Source organism: Cyprinodon tularosa, unplaced genomic scaffold, assembly GCF_016077235.1.
Source record: "Cyprinodon tularosa strain WSP-4 unplaced genomic scaffold, ASM1607723v1 ctg69, whole genome shotgun sequence".
Taxonomy (NCBI): Eukaryota; Metazoa; Chordata; class Actinopteri; order Cyprinodontiformes; family Cyprinodontidae; genus Cyprinodon; species Cyprinodon tularosa.
Genome location: NW_024039440.1, coordinates 2441197 through 2462725, shown reverse-complemented (window position 1 = coordinate 2462725; position 21529 = coordinate 2441197). Strand labels below are relative to the sequence as shown.

Sequence of the window (21529 nt, the reverse complement as noted above, 5' to 3'; positions counted from 1 at the left end):
TTTCTTATGAATTTTGTACTTTTTCTTTTATATTTGTATGTTTTCTTAAATTTGTGTGTTTTTACTCCTAAATTTGCATGTTTATTCTCGTAAAAGTTACACCTTAAACTTTTAATTCCACTTTTTAATTTTTTTGAATGGTCCAAATCTGTCGTCATATTCCTGCGTCCAGAACTGAAAAGAAGTACTGAAAGCAACTTTTTTTTTTTTGAGTGGGCTGCCACTATGTGGGACCCAGTGGGTTAAGGGTCTTGCTCAAGGACCCTGAGTGGCATTCTGTGGGAATCGAATGCAGGATGTCCAGGACCCAAGTGCAATGCTTTAACCACTAGACCACCACCTCCCCAAAGCAACTTTATTTGCACAACACCCCCTGGAACAGCACTGATGATTTACTACTTATAACAGTCGTCTGTTACAAAGTGAGGTTGATTGACAGGTTTATATAATTATTTAGCAACAAAGCTTGGCTAACTGCATGCAGGATCAGACCCAGCATGAAGCAGTCAGAAGTCTGCAGCAGTTTCATGAAATATGCAAAGTAGCTGTGTCCTCTGATATATGTACTTACATCTAAATATGAAATTCTCCTTCTTATCAATTTATTGATCTATGGAAGTATTCTGAAATGTTGACCAAAAGCAGCTCATTCTGGGCTCCAGTCTGCTTGAGGGACTATTATTGAGGGGCAATTTCATTACCACATTTTCTTACCAACTTCTCACTTACATGAGCATTTTTTTTTTTGTTTAAGTGACAAATAGCTGCAGATGTACCTTTGTGTTTCTTGGTCTCTCACAATGACCCTTGTTCCGGAAGAGTCACCAAGCTTCAACAGGAAGTGGTGGCAGTAATTGTCACTTGTTATATTTTGTGCTACCTGCTCTGTTAAAATATAAAACTATAAAACTTCAAGGTTTGATGTGATCAAAATTATGTTTGAAAAACTGCTTGTAAGAATCACTTTGCTGTTCTCGAAAGTGAATCCATGCTGAAGAATTTGGGGACTAACCACATCACAAAATGAAGTGGTCTTGTGGTTTTGTCCCATGATGCTCAGAGACTTTAAAACAAACCCAGCTTGCTGAAAACATCATATCGAATGTTGACGATGACAGCTTACATGTGGATTTTCTTTGCTTTTTGGCTTACAAGTGTGTCCTTATATGGTAAGCCCTTTTTAACATGGTTTATTATTTTTTAATTTATTCAATATCTATTGTACTGATCATTTCATCTAAATTTCAGTTTCCCTGACATATTCAAATATCAGCAGATAGCGTCTGCATAGCTTTATCTTAAAGGCAAATATGATGTTCTCTCCAGGTTAAACTTGGACTAACCTGAAAAAAAGAATTTGTGCATAAGATGAAAAACACCTCTGTTTATTAAGTTACTGTTGAGTTTAACAGAAGAAGTTATGTCTGTCGGGTTATTTTGACTTCTCGGTGCCATAGAAAAAAGAAATTGCCCAATGTTTGTTCTTCCTAGTTTAGTTTAATAGAAAACATCCAGGGCTTCGAAAAAAGTCCAAATGAACACATGTTGGCTCACAATGTTTCTGATTTACAGCCCCTCAAAGGTGAAAAATAGCAAAAGAAAAGCCTTTTTTTTGCAATTTGCCTGTAATTCAAGCCATGTGCTTTTAACATAGGCATTGTGAGAGCACAATAAACTTTTTTTGTGATTAGTGTGATATCATAACTAATATCTCACATTGGTTTAGATTTAGCCCTAACAAATTTCCATGCCTTCTTATAAATTGAAATAGTCGCTGTAATGTGTGTGAAGAAACATTTGATATGCCAGAAGGTGCTATGAAATATTTTTCTCGACCATTTCATTCCTCCACCTCTATGGTGGGCCCATAGGTCTTACTTGAGGAAAAAAAAATGTGGCCTAACTGCAATCCTCTATTATCCACTGTGTAATCCATTACACATAACACGTGAGTTTATAATTCTTCTAGTTGCTTAAGTCATGAAGCTGTTCTGGTTGTTCAGGAAAAGAGGTGTGTTACACAAGTAGAGTCACGGCTCCACATTCAAAACAAAATTTTCTACTTTTCATGCATTTTATTTGTTTATTTTATGAAATGTTTTGGTTTCTTCAGGGAGAGAGCTGTGTAACAGAACTGAGATCAAGGCTCCACTTGGCTCTTCTGTGTCCCTGCCATGCACTATTTCATCAAATGGCTCCAAGTGGGTCAAATGGAGTCACAAGTATGAGAAAGATGAAGCAGGTGTGGGGCTGGTTGACCTCTCATCTAATGGGCGCATCAATTTCCTGGACCCCAGATCCGGCCGAGTGAAAATCTTTCCCAACCAGTTTTCAGAGATGAACTATGGCATCATCATTGATGAGCTCAAAGACTCTGACATGGGATCTTACTACTGCAAGCAGAGCAATGAATGTTTGGAAGTGAAGGTGTCCGAAGAAGTTAATCTAAACTGTACTTAGTCACTAAACTGTATTCTAATTCTTAATTCTCTTTTTATGTTTTAAACTAAGATAATACTGAATGATAAAACAATGTTTTAAAAACAAAATAACAGCAGTAGAGAGTATGTTAACTTACCAATTTATCATAATGTAGATATGCATAAAACTTTTACATTAGCTGACATCATAAAACTGAAAACTGTGTTATAACTTATCATTTATACAAGAGTACATTTTGACTGACAATGTGACAGATTTTTCTCACGATAATAATTTATCATTAATCAATCCCAATAGCAGTAACATTTATAACAGAAAGAAACCTGATTTCCATCTTTTGAAAATATGTTTAATAAACTGTAATCAACAAGTATGAAATAAAGTATTGGAGCAGTAGAAATATTAATAATATGATGACTAATTACACTGTTTACATCGGGGCTAATCAAACTTCACAAATTGCAGCTGATGCAGATAAACTATCTTCATGTAGCTGGACTGCTACACATGGCTTTGCTGCTGGTGTCTGATGTTTTATTTTCAGTGCACATTCTTTGCACCGGACACTGCTTCCTTTTTTAACTTAACGCACGTTGGAGTCTTGATGACTTCACCTAGTTCCACTTCACTGTCTCCCATGGTAACTTTGATAAAGTTAGAAAGCTATTGCGAACTGAGTCTCACAATTCACAAGCAAGTTGTTGTAGTGTAAACAATATTGAGATTATTTTTATGCAACTTCTAACAGCAACTTTGTTCATACAAATACTTATAAAAACACTTAGAATATTACTATACATTGTACGTTTAAACAGAGTTGTAATATAATCCAGATGAAGTGCTGCAAGTTTAATGGCACCAAAATACACTTAAGTGAAGTTATTGCTCAAATTACTTAAAGGCAAGAAAAAAAATCTTTAAAAAATAATTTAAGTATACTTTACCAGAGAGTTTCAGCAGAATTAAAATTTGGTGTTTTATGTGTACTAGATAATAATATTTAAATAGGAAAGCTTAGATTATGGATTTCTTTTTATCCTAGAATATTTCCTAAATATTTGGCTATTTAGGCTATGCTTTTGGAAATTCCCCAGAGTTTTTTGAGAAATGTAGTATAAAAGACCTAAGATCTCATACAGATCAAATTATTTAGTTTGAACTGCACCTCTCCTTGGTGACGCAGTTTAATATTTCTCAAATGCATTTATTTGACCACACATTTTTCAATTTGCAGATGGCCTCTGTGCATTTCAGGACCAGTAAGCATTACATCCGGTCTCCCAGCACTGTTGCTTGTTTTGTGGAAAATAAAATTGTAGCTCACTGTCTGCCTTAATATGGTTGCAAACATATGTTATTTTAGAGACATTGTTCAGCTGATATGTTATTGATCCAGAAAAGCAGAATCTTTGAATATAAACTGCTAAAAAAAAAAAAAAAAGAGGGAAACACATAAACAACTAAATATAACTTCAATTAAATCATACTTCTGTGAAACAAACTGTCCACTTTGGAAGCAACACTGATTGATACTCAATTAAACATGCTTCGGTACAAAGGGAATTGACTATTGGTGGAAATTACTTGCAATTAGCAAGACAAACTCAATAAAAGGAATGGTTCTGCAGGTGGGGACCACAGACTACTTCTCGTTAGCTTTGCTTTCTGGCCACTTTTGAATGTTGGTGGTGCTTTCACAGTCATGGTAGCTTGAGGCGAACTCTACAACCCACACAAGCGGCTCAGGCAGTGCAGCTCATTCAGGACGCGACATCAATGCGAGCTCTAGCAAGAATGTTTGCTGTGTCTCTCAGTGTTGAGTCCAGATGCGCTACAAATAGACAGGCCAGTACACCAGGAAAAGTGGAGGAGGCCATAGGAGGGCAACAACCTAGCAGCAGGACCACGGGCTAGTGGAGGTCTCACACAATATTACATTATTGTTTTGTTTTTGTTTTGTTCTTTTTTTGTGAAATGTACACAATGCAGTTCTGAGGTCTATTTAAGAGGATTTTTTTCAGTTTCTACATAATGCAAAATCCTCCATTTACTAATTGGGTTGTCACCGCTCTGTTACTATGTTTTCAACAAACTGTACAACCCTACCTCTATTGAAATCTTTTGTAATTTCCTACTTTATCATCTTTTTTCCTAAGCTATACAGCACTTTTTTTTTACCTTGTGTGATTTTAGAAATCTTATAAGCCTCTTTAACTAAATGCCATGCCAAAAAGCATGGGAAGGCTATCGTGGATTATTTCAAAAAACACTGTACAACCTGGGTTAAAGAAATATTTCTTGTAGGAAACTACATATGATTCCAATATATGAAAGTCGTACAGTTTGCTGAAAACGTAGTATCATAACAATAACTTTATAATTAATGAATGGAGGAAAAACTGACTTAATTTGTCCATGAATGAAAACAACAAAAAGTATAGTTCAGAACTCTGAAAGTGAATAACTAAAATCACATACGTCCTAAAAGAAATTACATTAAGTTGTCTGTGGTACAGCTTTAAGTACATTTCATAAAAACTATAGATATTTTAAATGCAGTCGAGACTACACCCCCACCACCACCACCCCCAAGAAATTGTTAAAATGAATAATGCCAAAAGAAAGAGAATATTTAGCTAGAAATGTGTAAAACCTCGGGTGTATATCCATAGATTACACATCATTAAATAAACCTGTCATTTATTTGAAAAGTCTCATTACTGTCATAATGGGTTTTCTTAGTGTTAAGCCCAAGATGCAGAACACTCACGGAGACACTGGTAAAAGTCCAAAGAGTTTATTTAATGACACAAGCACATGGATAATAACTGGAACATTTCTGGCAGGGGACTGGTTCACTGGGGTCTGTACGGGGAACGAGAGATGGCTGGTAGCTGAGTTCATGTGAAGCTAAGCATTTAGCTTCAGGCTTAGCCTGGCAGTCCTGGGTTTGAGCTTCCAGCTCACATCAGAGAACATCAGGGGAAAACACGAAGGATTTCTCAGGCTGAGCTTCCAGCTTTTAGCAGGGAACAACAGGGGAAAATCCACGTGGGAACCTCTAGGGAAACTCCACACAGAAGTCTTCAGGCTTCATCCACGTAGGAATCTTCGGGTTGGCTCACCAGGGCAGATTAGCTGGTTAGACTCTCCTAGAGCTTCTGGCTTGAGACTGGTTTCCTGTGATGCAGCTCTCCCAGAGCTGCAGGCCAGAGACGGGTTGCCAGAGAGACTGCTCTTCCAGAGCTTCACGAGGAGACAAGAGGTTAAGCTCATCCAGAGCTTCACGAGGAGACAGGATTCCTGTGAGGCAGAAACAAGGAAGAGTTAGAATCTGATCTCACTCTAGAGATAACCAAGATTCTTCTGTCACAGAGGCTCAGGACGCTAACCAACTAAGATCAACACTGCGGCGTGGAATCTTCTTCTTCTTCTTCTTCTCGTGTTTTATGGCGGTTGGCAACAAACTGTTAGTAGCATTACCGCCACTTACTGGTATGGAGTGTGGTTCGTGATGGTTTAAATATTTATCCTGATATATTCTACCCTAACTTCTTCTAAACATACATTCACACATTCACACTTAAAAATATAAACAAATTTGTGCACAGCTTTGTATATCATTCCTTCACTCACAAACACACTTACTATAATTAAATTCTATGGAATAATTTCGTTTTCTTTAGAAAACGAATAATTATTTGTATGTGTTTACTCCCTAAATTTTTCCTCAGTATATCTAATAAATTAACCTTCTCCTTAATGTCTTCAAACTCTCTTCTCATATATCTTCTCTCTCTTTCATATTTATGACAGTCTAATATAACATGTTCTATGGTTTCATATTTATCACAGAAATCACATTTGCCCGTTTTATGTTTTTGTATTTTAAAAAGTGTATAATTAAGTCCTGTATGACCAAATCTTAACCTTGTTATCACTCTTTCCTCCTTTCTATTTCTTCTTCCATTTCTTCTTTCTCCTACCATCTTCTGAATTTTATAAAACCATCTTCCTGTTTTATCTTCATCCCACCTTTTTTGCCAAATTTCCATAAGTTTCTCTTTAATAATACTCTTTCCTTCTGATTTACTTATTTTAACTATAAAACTAATAGAATGTTTAATTGCCCTTTTTGCCATTTTATCTGCCCACTCGTTTCCTTCTACCCCAATATGTGCTGGAACCCACACAAATGTAACTATCAGCCCCATATTTCGTATTCTGAACAGTGTATGATTTATTTCTAATAAAATGTCCATCCTACTATCTGTTTGGTTATTTTTTAAACTTAACAATGCGGAGCTTGAATCTGAACAAATGACTGATTTTAACGGTTTTATATCTTCTACCCATTGTAATGCTAATAATATTGCCAACATTTCTCCTGTGTATACTGATAATCCATCTGTAATCCGTTTTCCTATTTTTATATTGAATTCTGGTACTACAAATGCTATTCCTAATTTCTCAGTCATTTTTGATGCATCGGTATAAATTTGAATATATTGATAATAACTGTCTAAATATAACTGTACTAAATTGATATCTACCGTGTACGATTTATCTTGTTTCTTTTCCATTAGTGACATATCTACTGTTGCTTCTGGTAGAATCCAGGGAGGTATAATTGATATTGGTGTTGTTTGACTCATTTCTAAACTATTCATTTTAAATTTTTTAATTTTATTTTCAATTGTCCATCCAAAACTCCTCATTTCTTTCTTTTCTTTTTCCCAGCATGGATTTAAAATGTCCAAAGTTGGGTGATCCCCTTTATTTCCTTGTAAATTTAACCAGTAATTGATTTCTAATTTTGTTCTTCTTAAATCTAATGGCATTTCTCCCATTTCTATTTCTAATGCTGCTGTTGGTGTGGTTTTAAATGCTCCAGTACATAATCTTAGTGCCTGATGTTGGATAATGTCTAATTTGGTTAGATGTGTTTTAGCTGCTGAACCGTAAACTAAACAACCAAAGTCTATGTTGGATCTTATCATACTTGTGTAAATCTGTTTTAGTGATTTCCTATCTGCTCCCCAGTCACTGCCAGCCAAACATCTCAAAATATTCAAGATTTTCTTACATTTATCAACAACTTTTTGTATATGTATATGCCATTTTAATTTTTCATCAAACCATAATCCTAAAAATTTTATACACTTTACCTGCTCTAACTCTTGTTTATATAATTTTAATTTTATTTCCTTGTTTATTTTTTTCTGAGTAAATAACATTACTTTTGTTTTATCAACTGAGAATTTAAATCCCCATTGCAACGCCCATTTCTCTATTTCAATAATAACCTTTTGTAATTTTTTAACAATAAAATCAACATTTTTCCCTCGTTTCCAAACAGCTCCATCATCTGCAAATAGTGAACACCCCATGTCTTTTTCAATATCTTTAAATACATCGTTTATCATAATTGAGAACAAAAGTGGACTTATAATACTCCCCTGTGGAGTTCCATTTTCTACTTTATATTTTCCTGAGGTAGTTTCTCCTATTCTAACTTGTATTTTCCTACCTGTTAAAAAGTCTTTAATCCATTTAAATATTCTCCCTTTAATACCAATCTTGTATAATTTAATTAATAATCCATCCACCCACATCATGTCATATGCCTTTTCTATATCAAAGAATATAGCCACTACACTTTCTTTATTTACTTGTGCTCTTCTAATTTCGTGCTCTAAACAGAGCGTTGGATCGTTAGTGCTCCTCCCTTTTCGAAAACCACTTTGATATTTTGATATATATCCTTTACTATTTAGATAATATACTAGTCTATTATTAATCATTTTTCCATTATTTTACATAAATTAGATGTTAAGGCTATTGGTCTGTAGTTTTCTGGGTTTGAATGATCTTTTCCTGGTTTGGCTATCGGTATTATAATTGATTCCTTCCAGCTCAACGGTAATTTTCCCTCCTCCCAAATTTTATTATATAGGTGTAATATTATATCTTTAGATTTTTCACTAAGTTGCCCTATCATTCTATACCAGATTTGGTCTTTACCTGGTGCTGTGTTTTTTGTCTTTTTAAGTGCATTGTTCAATTCCGTTTTTGTAAACTCAACATTTAACAAATTATTTGTTTCTTCACCGCTCTGTATAAAATCTTTATATTTAATTTTTGTATTTTCTCTACCTTTTCTTCCATTTTCACTAATATTATTTGAACTATGAATTTTACTGAATGTTCTTGCCAATATTTCAACTTTATCTTCATCTCTTATTACGTTTGTATCATCTATTTTTAGAACAGGATAGTCAAACTCTCTTTTAATACCATTCATTATTTTGATTACTTTCCAAATTTTCTCTATTTTTGTTTCTTTCCCTATCGTATTACAGAATTTTTTCCAATATTCTCTTTTTGCATTCTTTATAGTTCTCCTTACTATTGCTTGTTTTCTTTTATAATCAATTAAATTTTTATAAATTGGATTATGTTTGAGTGTCTTAAATGCTTTATTTCTTAACTTTATTGCTTCTTTACACTCATTTGTCCACCATGGAACCATTTTCTTATCGTTCTTACTCCCTGATTTCTTTATAGAATTATCTGCTGCTTCCATTATTATTTTACCAATTATTAAATTTAAATCATTTATATCCATACTCATGTCTACTTTTTCTAAGTTTATTTGACTCAAATATCTAAATTTAGTCCAGTCAGCCTTATTAAAATTATACTTTTTCCCAATTTTAATATTCCTATTATTTAAATTTAGCCCTACTCTTACTATTATGGGGTAATGATCGCTACCTATTGTAGATTTTTTATCAATAAACCAATCACAAATACCAGCTAAAACATTTGAGACAATTGTTAAATCAATAACTGATTCCATCCCTGTTCTTATATTGATTCTTGTTCCCTTTCCATCATTAATACATACTAGATTTTTCATTTCCATTATTTCTTCTATAACTTGTCCGTTTTTATCATTACATTTACCCCACACTGTACTATTTGCATTAAAATCTCCACACCAAATTCCCTTCCCTTCCAAATATTCAGTTAACTCCTCCATTATTTCAATCGATAATGTTTTACATGGATTATAAAAATTTATTATTTTTAATTTACCTTCTTTTTCCCATATCTCAATTACTACATATTCTAGTTCTTTCCCTTTCCCCAATATCTGATATTGTATTCCTTTTTTGATAAATATTGCACATCCTCCTCCACTTCCCTCTGCTCGATCTCTTCTTACACTATCATATCCTTTAATCACAAAATCTAATGATGTTTTTAACCATGTTTCCTGAACACAAATAATTTCCGGTTGTTCTTCCAGCTCATCAATATAACCTTTAAGTTCCTGTCCATTAGCGATTAAACTTCTAGCGTTCCATTGTAGTATTAACATGAACCGTTTTCACCCGAAGGTCCTGGTCTCCCATCTTCCTCCAACTTTTTATTTATGTTCTCCCATGATCCCTCTTTAAATCCCAAAAACTTTTCAGCTCCTCTCACTATTATTTTAATCTTCTCAGTTTTGTGTTTGGCTTGGTCAGTGCAGTTGATAACATAAGCTATGAATAATATTAGTTTTTCCACTGGAATTGTGGCTTTTTCTTCTGTCTGTACTTTGCTTTGTTGTGTAGTTTGTCTCACTGTTTGTTTAATCTCTCTTGTTTCCTGTTCCTTCACATTCTTAACTGCTTCTGCATAGCTTATGTTTTTAGTTGTTTTAATCTGTACGATTTCTTTTGCCCTTTTCCTTACTTCACATCCTCCAAACGTGACTCTATGGCTCCCTCCACAGTTACAACATTTTTCTTGTTCTTCTTTACACTCTTCTAATTTGTGATCTTCTCCACATTTTGGGCATCTTTGCCTCCCTTTGCAGACTGCTGCTATGTGTCCATATCTTTGGCATTTGAAACACCGAAGTGGTGGAGGTACATATGGTCTGACCTGAAAATTGAGGTATCCTATTTTGATGTTTTTTGGCAGCTCTTCATCTTCAAATTCAATAAGGATTGACAAGCTTCCTACTCTTTCTCCATTCACTGTTTTTGATAATCTTTTCAAGTTGTTCACCTTTGCACCCACAACACTTCTCTTGATTTTATCAAGATCTTCATCAAGAGGGATCCCATAAATCACTCCTCTAATTTTTTTATTTTCTCCCATGATTTTTTTCTCCAGAACAGTTCTTTTGCAGATACTCTCCACATTTAAAGCCTTATTCTTTTGTTCTATATCTTTACATATCACCAATAGGTTTCCGTCTCTCAAAATCTTTACCATTTCAACATCTCCAATTTTCTTTTTTATTTCTCTTGATACCACAATGGGACTGATTTTATCCTTTTCTTCCTCATTTTTAAGTTTTAATATTACTTTAAATTCCTCCCTCACAACTTTCCTCCTGACCACCCTTTCTTCTTCTGAGCTACTTCCTTCCAATTCCCGTTTATTACCTTGACTGTCACCTTTTCCCCTTCCTTCATCAGTTTTATTTCTTCCACGACCTCTCCCTCTCCCTCTTCCCGCAGGCGTCCACCCTTCAAAATCCTCGTCTTCCTCATTTCCTATCTCCATTTCCATCCGAACCATTCACATACCAGTTTATGCCAAATCCGCCTTCTCTCAAGTGATGTTTCTGCTTTGAATTTTTCCGCGTCCAACACAAACGTTCGCCACACGTGCTCAACCGCTCCAAGCAATGACGTCTGTGATCCATGCCACGACCTGCCTGCGAGCCATCGGCGTGGAATCAAGGTCAGGCAGGAGCTTATAAAGGAGAGGTCTTCTGATGAGAGGATTAGGAACAGGTGTGCAGGAAGGTTCCAGCTCCAGAAGACCCACGGCGCACTCCGCTGGAGAAAGAGGGTAATCTCCAGATCCCCACAGTAACTCCAACCCTAAGGGAAAAACACAGAGCAGAAGAGGATCCTCGGCGCCCTCTGGAGGGCAAGCCTGAGGATCCTAACAATTACTTGATAATCTACTATAATTTGAGAGACAGTCCTAGAAAACTTTAATAAGAGCAGTGTAACCATAAGATAAGAGGTAAATGGTAGTACTGTAGACCAGTCTTACTGTGTGCTCAAGTTAGTAAATACACCTTATTTGGGTTTTAATGATGCCACCTGAGGAGAAACTATTTGCAAGTGGAACTTCCCCAAAGGTTAAAGCATGTTTTTTGTCTGCTTGACCTGTTTACTGACACATTTATTTAATTTCTATTGTCACAGACCTCAGTGGACAAACAAAGGACAAATTTCAAATGAATGTTAAACAAATCTTTAGAAAACCACATCTTTTTTGCAGGTAATACAGCGATACAACCATGCTACATCAGTGCAGGTGTTGCTGGCTTCATCCTCCTCTGCCTTGTTGGCTCCCTCTGCTGGTTTGAATGTGTGTGTAAGTAGATAATCCTGCCTGTACCATAATTTATATTTAAAGTTTTTACGGTTTCAATGATAAAAATGAGGGATGTTGATTTTTAAAACATCACTTTATGCTTCTTTCTCAGACCCTCACAAGAAAAGAAGTGTTAATGAAGCAACTCAAGGTATGCATTGTTTCCGTACAAAAATCAACCATATACAGACGTTAAATTTTTTTAATTATTCTGATCAAAGTTTTCTTAAATGATAGTTTAAATCTAGAGATTAAAAATGGCAAACTCTATGGAGAAAAGGCTCTTCTAAACATGCACACTTTGAGCTCTCAGTGTCAGGGTTTGGTTGTGGTTTGGAGGACCCAAATGCAGAGGCAGAGGCTGAGGAGATCTCTTGGGAGTTTTAATGGGGCAAAACAGTAAACAAAGGCAGGAATCCAAAAATCCAACTAATAATGAAAGGCAAACCAGAACTGAGAAGACATCTGGGGAAACCAAACACGAGGAGCCAGGGAGAGACGAGGATCGTGGACAACAGCATGGGAGGACAGCAAAGACAAGGAACCAACAAAGAGTGAGAGCAGAGGGAGAGCATATATAGGAGACAGAGACAAAGGGAGGGCTAACGAGCAGACAAGGAGCAGGTGTGAGAGGAGACAACGAGGGAGCCAAGGGGAAAGGAACACACACACAAGAGGGCAAAAGAGGACAACAGAAAAACATGAGAACTAACACAAATCTAGAAATACAACAAAACTGGAATTAAACCAACAAATCCAGAAAACAAGGAGCAAAGCAAAGAACAGCAGGACCAAGACCATGACACTCAGTTTTTAACCAATGCAATGACTGCAAGGATACAAAAATAAATTTTGTGAAAAAAGTTAGAGAAAAGCACAGCCTCTAATTTTATCTATTTATCTTCATATGTATTAATGGACAATGACATGGCTATAATCAGATTTTAATAAGATCTTTTGCTAAGTATTGTTACAATCTGCTTAGGTAGTGTACTTTACATATGGACAAACACACAGACATAAATTTTTTTAAATATATGATCTGGAATTATAAAAAGAACTGTTGATAAATGTTATGAGAATAGAGGAAAATACTTTTGGCAAACAACAACAGTATAGTCAGTGTTTGTGGAGTTTGTTGGAGGATCCAAATGCAGAGGCGGATGCAGAGTGTAGGTGTAGATTTGTTGAATGTTGCGGTACAAAAGCATAAATCCAGGAGCAGGCAAGGTAGAACTGAAAGGGAAACCCCACCAGAGGGAACATACTGGTGGAAATGAAAGCAAACCAGCAAAGATTGGCTAAAGGGAAGGAGTATGGCCCAGTCCCAGTACTAACACTAAACCCTAAGCCCCTCTATGAAGTGTGGAAATGGATGAACTGCATTTAGGAGTTTGAGTGCCCAGGTTGCAACTTTACAAAATGTGGAGAATTGGAACAGTACTTGTGCCCAGCACTGTAACAGAGAAACCGAAAGTGAGAGGAGCGATCCCTTCTTTTCTAATGTTACTGTAAAAAAGATTTATCTTAAAAATGAAACAAGAAATCCTTTAGTATTCACACATAGACTGTATAATATGATTTATCTTAATAATTACACCTGAAAGCATGTGTTCCTTTTAGCACAGCCATTGGAGCTCACTTCTTTAACCTTGCTTTCACAATAAAAGAATAAAATTCAAGTGAAAAATATTAGCTCTGTATAAAACATATCTTAAATGAAGAAAAATACAATTAGAATGTACAAGATAATCTACGGGAGAATATGTCTAACTGGATCCAAATGCTAGAAGAAAATGAAAACAAAAGTATTTAGACATTCCAAAGCATGTCTAATTCTGAGTTTTTATGTTTTTATTATTTTGATATAGGAGAATTATCTAAAATGATGGTGTGAGAGCTTCTCATTTAAAGCAATAGATATTTGAAATTCCAAAGGACTGCTTGTTAATGAAGAAGTTATCCATCAGAGCTCTTTGAAGTTATTCTCTTATTTAGCACTGACTGCATGTTGGAGTCATCTTCCTCTTATCACTGTTAGATCATTATGAAATATAGATATAATATGTAAAAGATATAATCTAAATTATACATTAGAAAAATTGTAATTCTTTAAAATTGTTAAGAGTTTTAATCATATTTCCTCCTCTTGAATCTGTTACCTGTTATTCATCTAATTTCCTATACAGTGAAACAGGAGATCCATGGGAGCACAGGCAGAGAACAAAGAGGTAGCCTGGTCTTCGAATAATATCATATTTAATCATCTATATAATCAGAACTCATAATGTGTGAAAAGAATATTGTTCTAGCATTCTTTAATCATTGTTCCTCTGTCTACCCAACAGGGATGAGAAGGAGGAAAGCTAAAGACTGTGAATTCTGACATCATCTGTGGATCAGATCAGCAATTCACAGCAGGAGCACAGAACATCTTAACTATCAGAAAAGGATTAAAGAGTCTAAACACTGTATTAACCTGCACACATTAACTGATCCTGTTGTTTTTTTAACTAAGTGAAATGCATTTCTCTACATTTATAAAAGCATTTTGACAAAAGAACATAAATACAGCATAGATTCTTGATCTGTTCATTTTAGTTTCATGTTTGAGAATTAGACTCAAGGAGTGAGATGTTTTAGTGACTTTTAACTAATAAAAATCTTATATACTCACTGAGTGGCACATTTCTTTTCAGTATTGACTGAGGATGAGGTCAGAAAATATATTACCAGCCCAGTAATAAGAAGCTAAAATCTAATCACTGGAAGAAGTAATAAATAAAGAATTAAGAGCATATTTTGTTCTCTCACTATAGAATACTGGTAAGGGATAGGGATGAAGTACTGGCATGCAATAACAGAGATAAATCTCAATAAAATGTCCAATTTAATAAATAGCACACATAACAGACAATAAATAACATAACAGGGATTATATAACATACATTAGATGCGTTTCTAGAAGCGTTTCTTCTGCATAAATCTGTAATTTTTGTATTTTTTTTTTGGTCTCTGAAATAGTACTCAGTACATAAGCCTTTTTACGATCTTTTTTTTGTTTTACATCGCTTTGCTATGGCTATATTTACATATATAGACAGAAATAGTATTTTGGTCAATCCTTCATTGTCATCCTTTGGCTATTTTTTTTTTTTTTTTTTTTTTTTTTTTTTTTTTTTGGACTAATTACTCCCACTCCATGGTGTATTTTCCTTTAGTCACTCCCCTGCCACTAGTCAGCACCATAACTAGTTGAAGCTTCTGCCACTAATTATCCCCTTGTCTTTGCATTCCCTTTATGTACCTGCCTCAATCTCTACTTGCTGTCATAATGTCAAACTAATCTCTCTGCTTGTATGTGTTCCCAAAAGTTTATTATTCTTCCTGCCTTTCAGCCATATTGGAATCACAGCCGCTTCTGGTTTTCACGGAGGAAATGTTTGTTCTTTTCTGTTTGCTTGTTTGCTTAAGGAGAAATAAATCACAAAATTAAAGGACTTTATCTTTCGAATTGATTTCTTTTTGCCTGTATGAATTACTTGTCCATGGTGCATCTTTTTTGTGTTGTCAAAGCTGGGCCACAGCAGGACTTGTTAGGTGAATTTATCTGAAAATCACCATGTGCATTTGTGCATCTCTGTCTTCTCATGACTCTGCGTGTTCAGGAAATGTCATCAAGCTTCAACAGCATTTATGGCAGTTATTGTGACTTTGGTTAAGTATTGCACTACACTGCCTGCTCTGTTTAGTCTTTGAAATATAAAATAAATTTTATGGTCTGCTGCACTATCAATTAGGCTAACACAAGCTGCAGTGGTTTTGTGGTTTTGTCCCATGATGCTTAGGGAAGTAAAAACAGCCTCAGCTTGCTGCTGTTAGCACAGAGTGAAATACTGACAATGAAGACTTGCAAGTACATTCTCCTTTCTGCCCTCTGGCTTATAAATGTCTCTTCAAAAGGTAAGTCCTGTTTTAAAATCCTAGTTTAAACATGATTTGATTTTTTTACTTGTACCTAACACTAAGACCTAACCATCATTGTACTATAAAATTTATATGAGGGTAAATTGTAAATAACCATGAATGATAAATCTAACAAAAATATTAGAAATCAATAATCTTCTTTATTGCAGGAACTAAATCCCAGCACCATACCCCCAAAATATGTCTAATAAATGGTATTCAATTACTAGCAAATAAAGTAAAATAAAACAAACTAGATGTTAAAAGTCATTAAAACTTCAAAATAAAAGCCAGAATATTTGTATTTATATGACTATTTACACAAATAACAATGAGGCAGACAAAATTATTCACAGCTTGCAGCTTGCATAGTTCAGCTATCTTCATCTGGTTGATCTTTGCGGCCCCTGCTGCAGGTGTTAGATTTATTTTTAGAGCAGCAACTCTGCACATTACCTTGCCACCATTTTTTTCTACTTACTGCACACTGTAAACGTTATAACTGTGACTTTACAACAAATAACTGGATAAGTATTGCATGACTTCACACTAAAGATTACAGTGATATGCTGTGATCAATGACGCAATTATAGTAATATTATGATTCACTACAATACATTACTGGGGAATTACAGCATTTTGACATACATCATTGCAATAAGAACATGTAGTCTAATGTAAAAGTACTAGTTGACAGTTATTTACAACATGAAAAGTGAAAGTAATGCAAACACATCTTTTCATCTTTTCTCAATATTGAAAGTGAGGGTGTACACTACACACAGGGACAACACAACTATGCGCACAATTTAGTGACCTAACAATCATGTGTCTTAGAATGCATATTTTATAAAGAGAGAAAATGCAAGCTTCGAAGCTGGGCCAGGAGTCGAATCCAGGACCTTATTGGTGCAAGGCAACAGTGCTATTAACTGTGCAACCACGCAGCCACAAATCTATATATTTACTATGAAAATACGGAAGGTAAGGCATTTACGCTTCAGTACAAATGTGCTTGTGGTTGTTGCACTCAGACCCAGATCCACCCTGTTTGGTTAACACTGGAAAGAACAGAGACAATTTCCTTTGATTCATGATCAACCATAGTTCAAATTATTCAATTTGTGAAAAACTACTGCTCCAGAAATCCCTCCTTGGATAAAAGACTAAAGAACCTTGGTGAATAATTAGTTTTCAGTTCTACTCATTTAAGTAATAATCATTAATTGGCCTTACCCTCGATTATAATTGACAGTTCTAGTGATTTAATATATTCACAATCTGCTTGAATAATTGCATAACAGTAAGGATTTTAAAGTCTATTCTCTGAGCTACAGGGAGTCAGTGAAAGGACTTCAGAACCGGTTCTACTTTCTTAGTTCTAGTGTGAACACAGGCAGCAGCGTTTTCGGTCAGCTGCAGCTGTCTGATGGACTTTTTACGCAAATCTGTGAAGACACTGTTGCAGTTATCAATTCTACTAAAGATAAATGCATGATTCACTACGGGTACTCTGGCTTCCTCCCACAGTCCAAAAGCATGACTGTTAGGTTAATTGGCTTCTCTAAATTTTTCTTAGGTGTGAGTGTGTGTGTGAATGGTTGTTTGTCCTGTTTGTCTCTGTGTTGCCCTGCGATGGACTGGCGACCGGGGTGTACCCTGGCTCTAGCCCTTAGACAGCTGGAGATAGGCAACACCAGAACCTCGTGACCCTACATGGGATTAAGCGTGTCTGAAAATGGATGGATAAATGCCTGATGAGTTTCTCTAGATGCCGCTTGGACATTAGTCATTTAATCCTGGAGATGCTCTTCAGGTGGTAAAGGGCTGACTTAGTAACTGCCTTTATGGGCCTGTGAAGGTTCAGGTCTGAGTCTATCGTGACACCAAGATTTCAACCATAATCAGTGGTTTCATGCTGTATTATCTGAAGCATCGACCTAACTCTGAAACTCTTCTCCTCTGGTCTGAAGATTATTACCTCAGTTTTGTTTTTATTCAGTTGGAAAAAATTATGGCTGAAATTTTACATTAGAATTATACAGTTACTCCCCACCCCCTATAGCGTTGTGTTAAAATTTTTAAGTTGTCTGTAAAAAGTACAAAAAGGACTATGCTACTCAAACCTCTGAAAACTACTGCTGCTGTAAAAAAAACTATGATGCCCACTCAAAGCCAGAGTTTCATAATGACGATGCTTAGATGAGGGTTTATTGTTGTCCACTTCTTTTTCTTCAAACCTCTTTCATGATTTATGTCTGGGAAGCACCTGTTGCTGAGAAAAGATAGTTTCACTTTTAAATAGACATATTTATTGCAGGCAGCATTTATCAAGTGTTTATCTGTGCCTGTTCCCATATCAAACTCTCATAGCATTTTAATCCAAACTTGTTTGGTCTTCCAAATAAATTTTCAATATACAATTTTAGTGATCATTAGCCAAGTAATGACATCCAAGGCCTATTAACTTTAATAGCTTTAACTAACATGGGGAAATATAGTCTGTAGGTGCTAAAGCTTGGTGACTTTACACCAATATACAACAAACTCCTAAATCTACTGCAGCATGCAGCCTCTCCCTAGCTATACTTTCAGCAAATGCTGTGAGAGAAGCTTCAGCAATGTCTTGGACTTTCTAACAAAATATGAACTGTGTCATGAGATAAATGTTCATTTATAATTATATTAAAATAACATGAGTGTAGCTCTGCACACAGTTATGCATGTTGCTTACCTTCTCCTTTCAGACTGGAAGAAGGAGACTTCCTTTAAACTCCATTCAAGTAGCGTCAAGTTCTGTTATGTATTTATATACACTATTTCACTGTAATGATACTATTGAATGCTGTAATACCCTTGCATTTGTTCACTGTGCTGGTGATGTTATATTATTTATATTTATTATTTTATTTTATTTTTTGTGGGATTTTATTGTAAAATAGGAAAAAATGCTAAAAAATACAAGGATACTGTAGTTTTTATTGGTATTCATTGGGGTATTTCAGAGGAATCTAATTACAACAAGTTACAGTAAAATAATCTTTTTATTATTTTAGAATCCTTGTCATTTTCAACAGTGTGCATTTAAGTCCTGGTGGCCAAGATAACCATCATGCACAACCTGCCATAAATTTTTTCTCCCTTCCATAAGCTCCAGTTCTTCTCTGGTCTGCTGCAGAAATGTCTGTCAAGGGAACTTGGTGCTAGAATACTTCTGGGATAAAACAGGAACTGGCAAAAAAAAGTGACAATCCAAAATCTCCTAACAACTGTGAAAGGAAATCTATTTAAGAAAATTTTTTTTTTTTTTTTCTCTATTGGAATGTAATTTATCCTTGCATACAAGGATAAATTATTTAATGAAATGTTTTGGTTTCTTCAGGGAGAGAGCTGTGTAACAGAACTGAGATCAAGGCTCCACTTGGCTCTTCTGTGTCCCTGCCATGCACCATTTCATCAAATGTCTCTGACTGGGTCAAATGGAGTCACAAGTATGAGAAAGATGAAGCAGGTGTGGGGCTGGTTGACCTCTCATCTGAAGGCCACATCAATTTCCTGGACCCCAGATCTGGCAGAGTGAAAATCTTTCCCAACCAGTTTTCAGAGATGAACTATGGCATTATCATTGATGAGCTCAAAGATTCTGACATGGGATCTTACTACTGCAAGCAGAGCAATGAATGTTTTGAGGTGAAGTTGTTCGAAGATGAAGGTATGCTGTTCCTCTCAGGGCTTTATACATTTCTTTTTTTGATCAGTGGAAAGTGACCCTATGATTGTGTTTATTATTGGTTTGTTTCTACTTAGGTGAGCAGTTTTCTGAGGAAACTTGTGGTAAAGATTTTTGTGAAACATACCAAATCCCAGCATCACTCGGTTCTTCGGTGCTCCTGCCATGCAACTTTGACACCGGTGCCTTTAAATGGGTCACCTGGGTTCACTTAGAGAAGGGAGACATGGTTCGTCTTTCTTCTGAAGGACATGTTGGCCGAGTTAAAGCGTTTCCAAACCAAGCCTTAGATGGGAACTACTCTACTGTCATCGATGAGCTTAAAAGCTCCGATCTGGGGTCTTACTGCTGCAAGCAGAGGAGTAACTGTTTGCGAGTGGAGTTGCTTGGAGGCAAAAGTATGTAACCTTCCTGTTTCTTGCTTTTGTCAATACAGCCTGTGCAGATGCATATATTATTTTATATTGTGACAGAACTCAAGGGACATCTAAAAGTCAAATTAAAAACCTGTATTTATGAAACCTCATCTTCTTGTGCAGGTACATTAAGCCCAGTGATGCAGTTACTGATCTACAGCTGTGGTGGTGTTGCTGCCCTCATCTTAATCAGTCTTTTTGGCTACTACTGCTGGATAAAATGTAAGTTTAAGTGGTTCACTCTGCCTGTTGTTATACTTCCTAAAATTATTGCAGTTTTAATTTTCTAAGGAATTAATGAGGGAGTAGAAGCTTAAGGATGTTATCGCAGAGCTTTCCATTATACTAACAATTAAAACATCACATTGTTCCTTTCTCAGGCTTTGCTAACAAAGATGTTGGCCAATGATTACTGCTGATGAAACAACTCTGTTAATTAACTACTGCAAAAAATGAAACACTGTAATAATGAACGGTTAATATTCTGGTAACAGTTTTTAATGATAATTTAAAAGCTTTACTATAAAGAATATGATATGAGTAACTGGAAAACACACAGGAAAGCCTCTCCTAAATGTACATGTTATCGGCTTTCAGCTATGAACAGAAACACATGGCTGTGAAAGACAGAAATGTTTAATTTTCAGAAAAAAACAATTTGCCGGCGGATCTCGTCCCTGCTTTTTGCGGATGAAGTGGTTCTGCTGGCTCCCTCCTGCCAAGAACTAGAACATGCACTGGGGTGGTTTGCAGCCGAGTGTGAAGCGACTGGGATGTGAATCAGCTCCTCCAAGGTTGCAGGAGTTAGGGGAGAAGGGAGTGAAGTTGTGGTGAGGAGCTGAGTTAAAAGGCAAAGCTCTCTGTTCACTGGTCGGTCTACATTCCTACCCATATGGTCAGGAAACCTGGATCATGACAGAAAGAAAGAGAACCTGGATGCAAGCGGCTGAAATTAGCTTTCTCCGCAGGGTGGCTGGGCTCTACCTTAGAGATAGAAGGAGGGGCTTGGTCTTTTGGAAGAGGCTCTGAGTAGAGCTGCTTCTCCTCCACATCGAAAGGAGTCAGCTGAGGAGGCTCAGACATCTTTTTCAGATACCCCCTGGACGCCTCCCTCGGGAGGCATAGAGGATGATCCCAGACATGCGGGAGGGACTGTGTCTCTCAGCTGGCCTTGGAGATTCTGGCTGACGTCATTTTCTAAAAATGGAACACATATTATGTGCCTTTTGTAAACTGAGTAATTTAATATCAATTTAATGCTAATTTGGACCACAAACATCCAACAGCTTTCATGAAAAAAAACAGCTGAATTTTACAATCCATCCATTCTTTAAACTAGGTTACCTACAGCAACCATTAAAAAAAAAAAAAAACTGCTCCATATCCCACAGCTTTAAAACTCTTATTGTGTGCTTTTTAATACCCATACATGGATTTCTTTGAAAAAAAAAAAAAAAGTTCTGTCTCTACACTCTTATAATACACAGAATCAAATTATGTTTTTAGAGGGAAGAATTAAAACAATATTAAAAGAATCAGGGATGTCATTATAACCCAAACATTAAGGTGCTAGTCGTCA

General features: G+C 35.9%; 1 protein-coding gene across 1 annotated transcript; it reads left to right on the top strand.

Moving 5' to 3' along the window:
* The first annotated feature begins 15698 nt into the window (after nt 1–15698).
* LOC119771771 lies at nt 15699–19940 on the top strand. Its single transcript, XM_038267899.1, has 3 exons — nt 15699–15801; nt 19187–19516; nt 19612–19940. Exons 1-3 carry the CDS (start codon nt 15741–15743, stop codon nt 19938–19940), a joined length of 720 nt encoding a protein of 239 aa, XP_038123827.1. The 5' UTR covers nt 15699–15740.
* The last annotated feature ends 1589 nt before the right edge of the window (nt 19941–21529 follow it).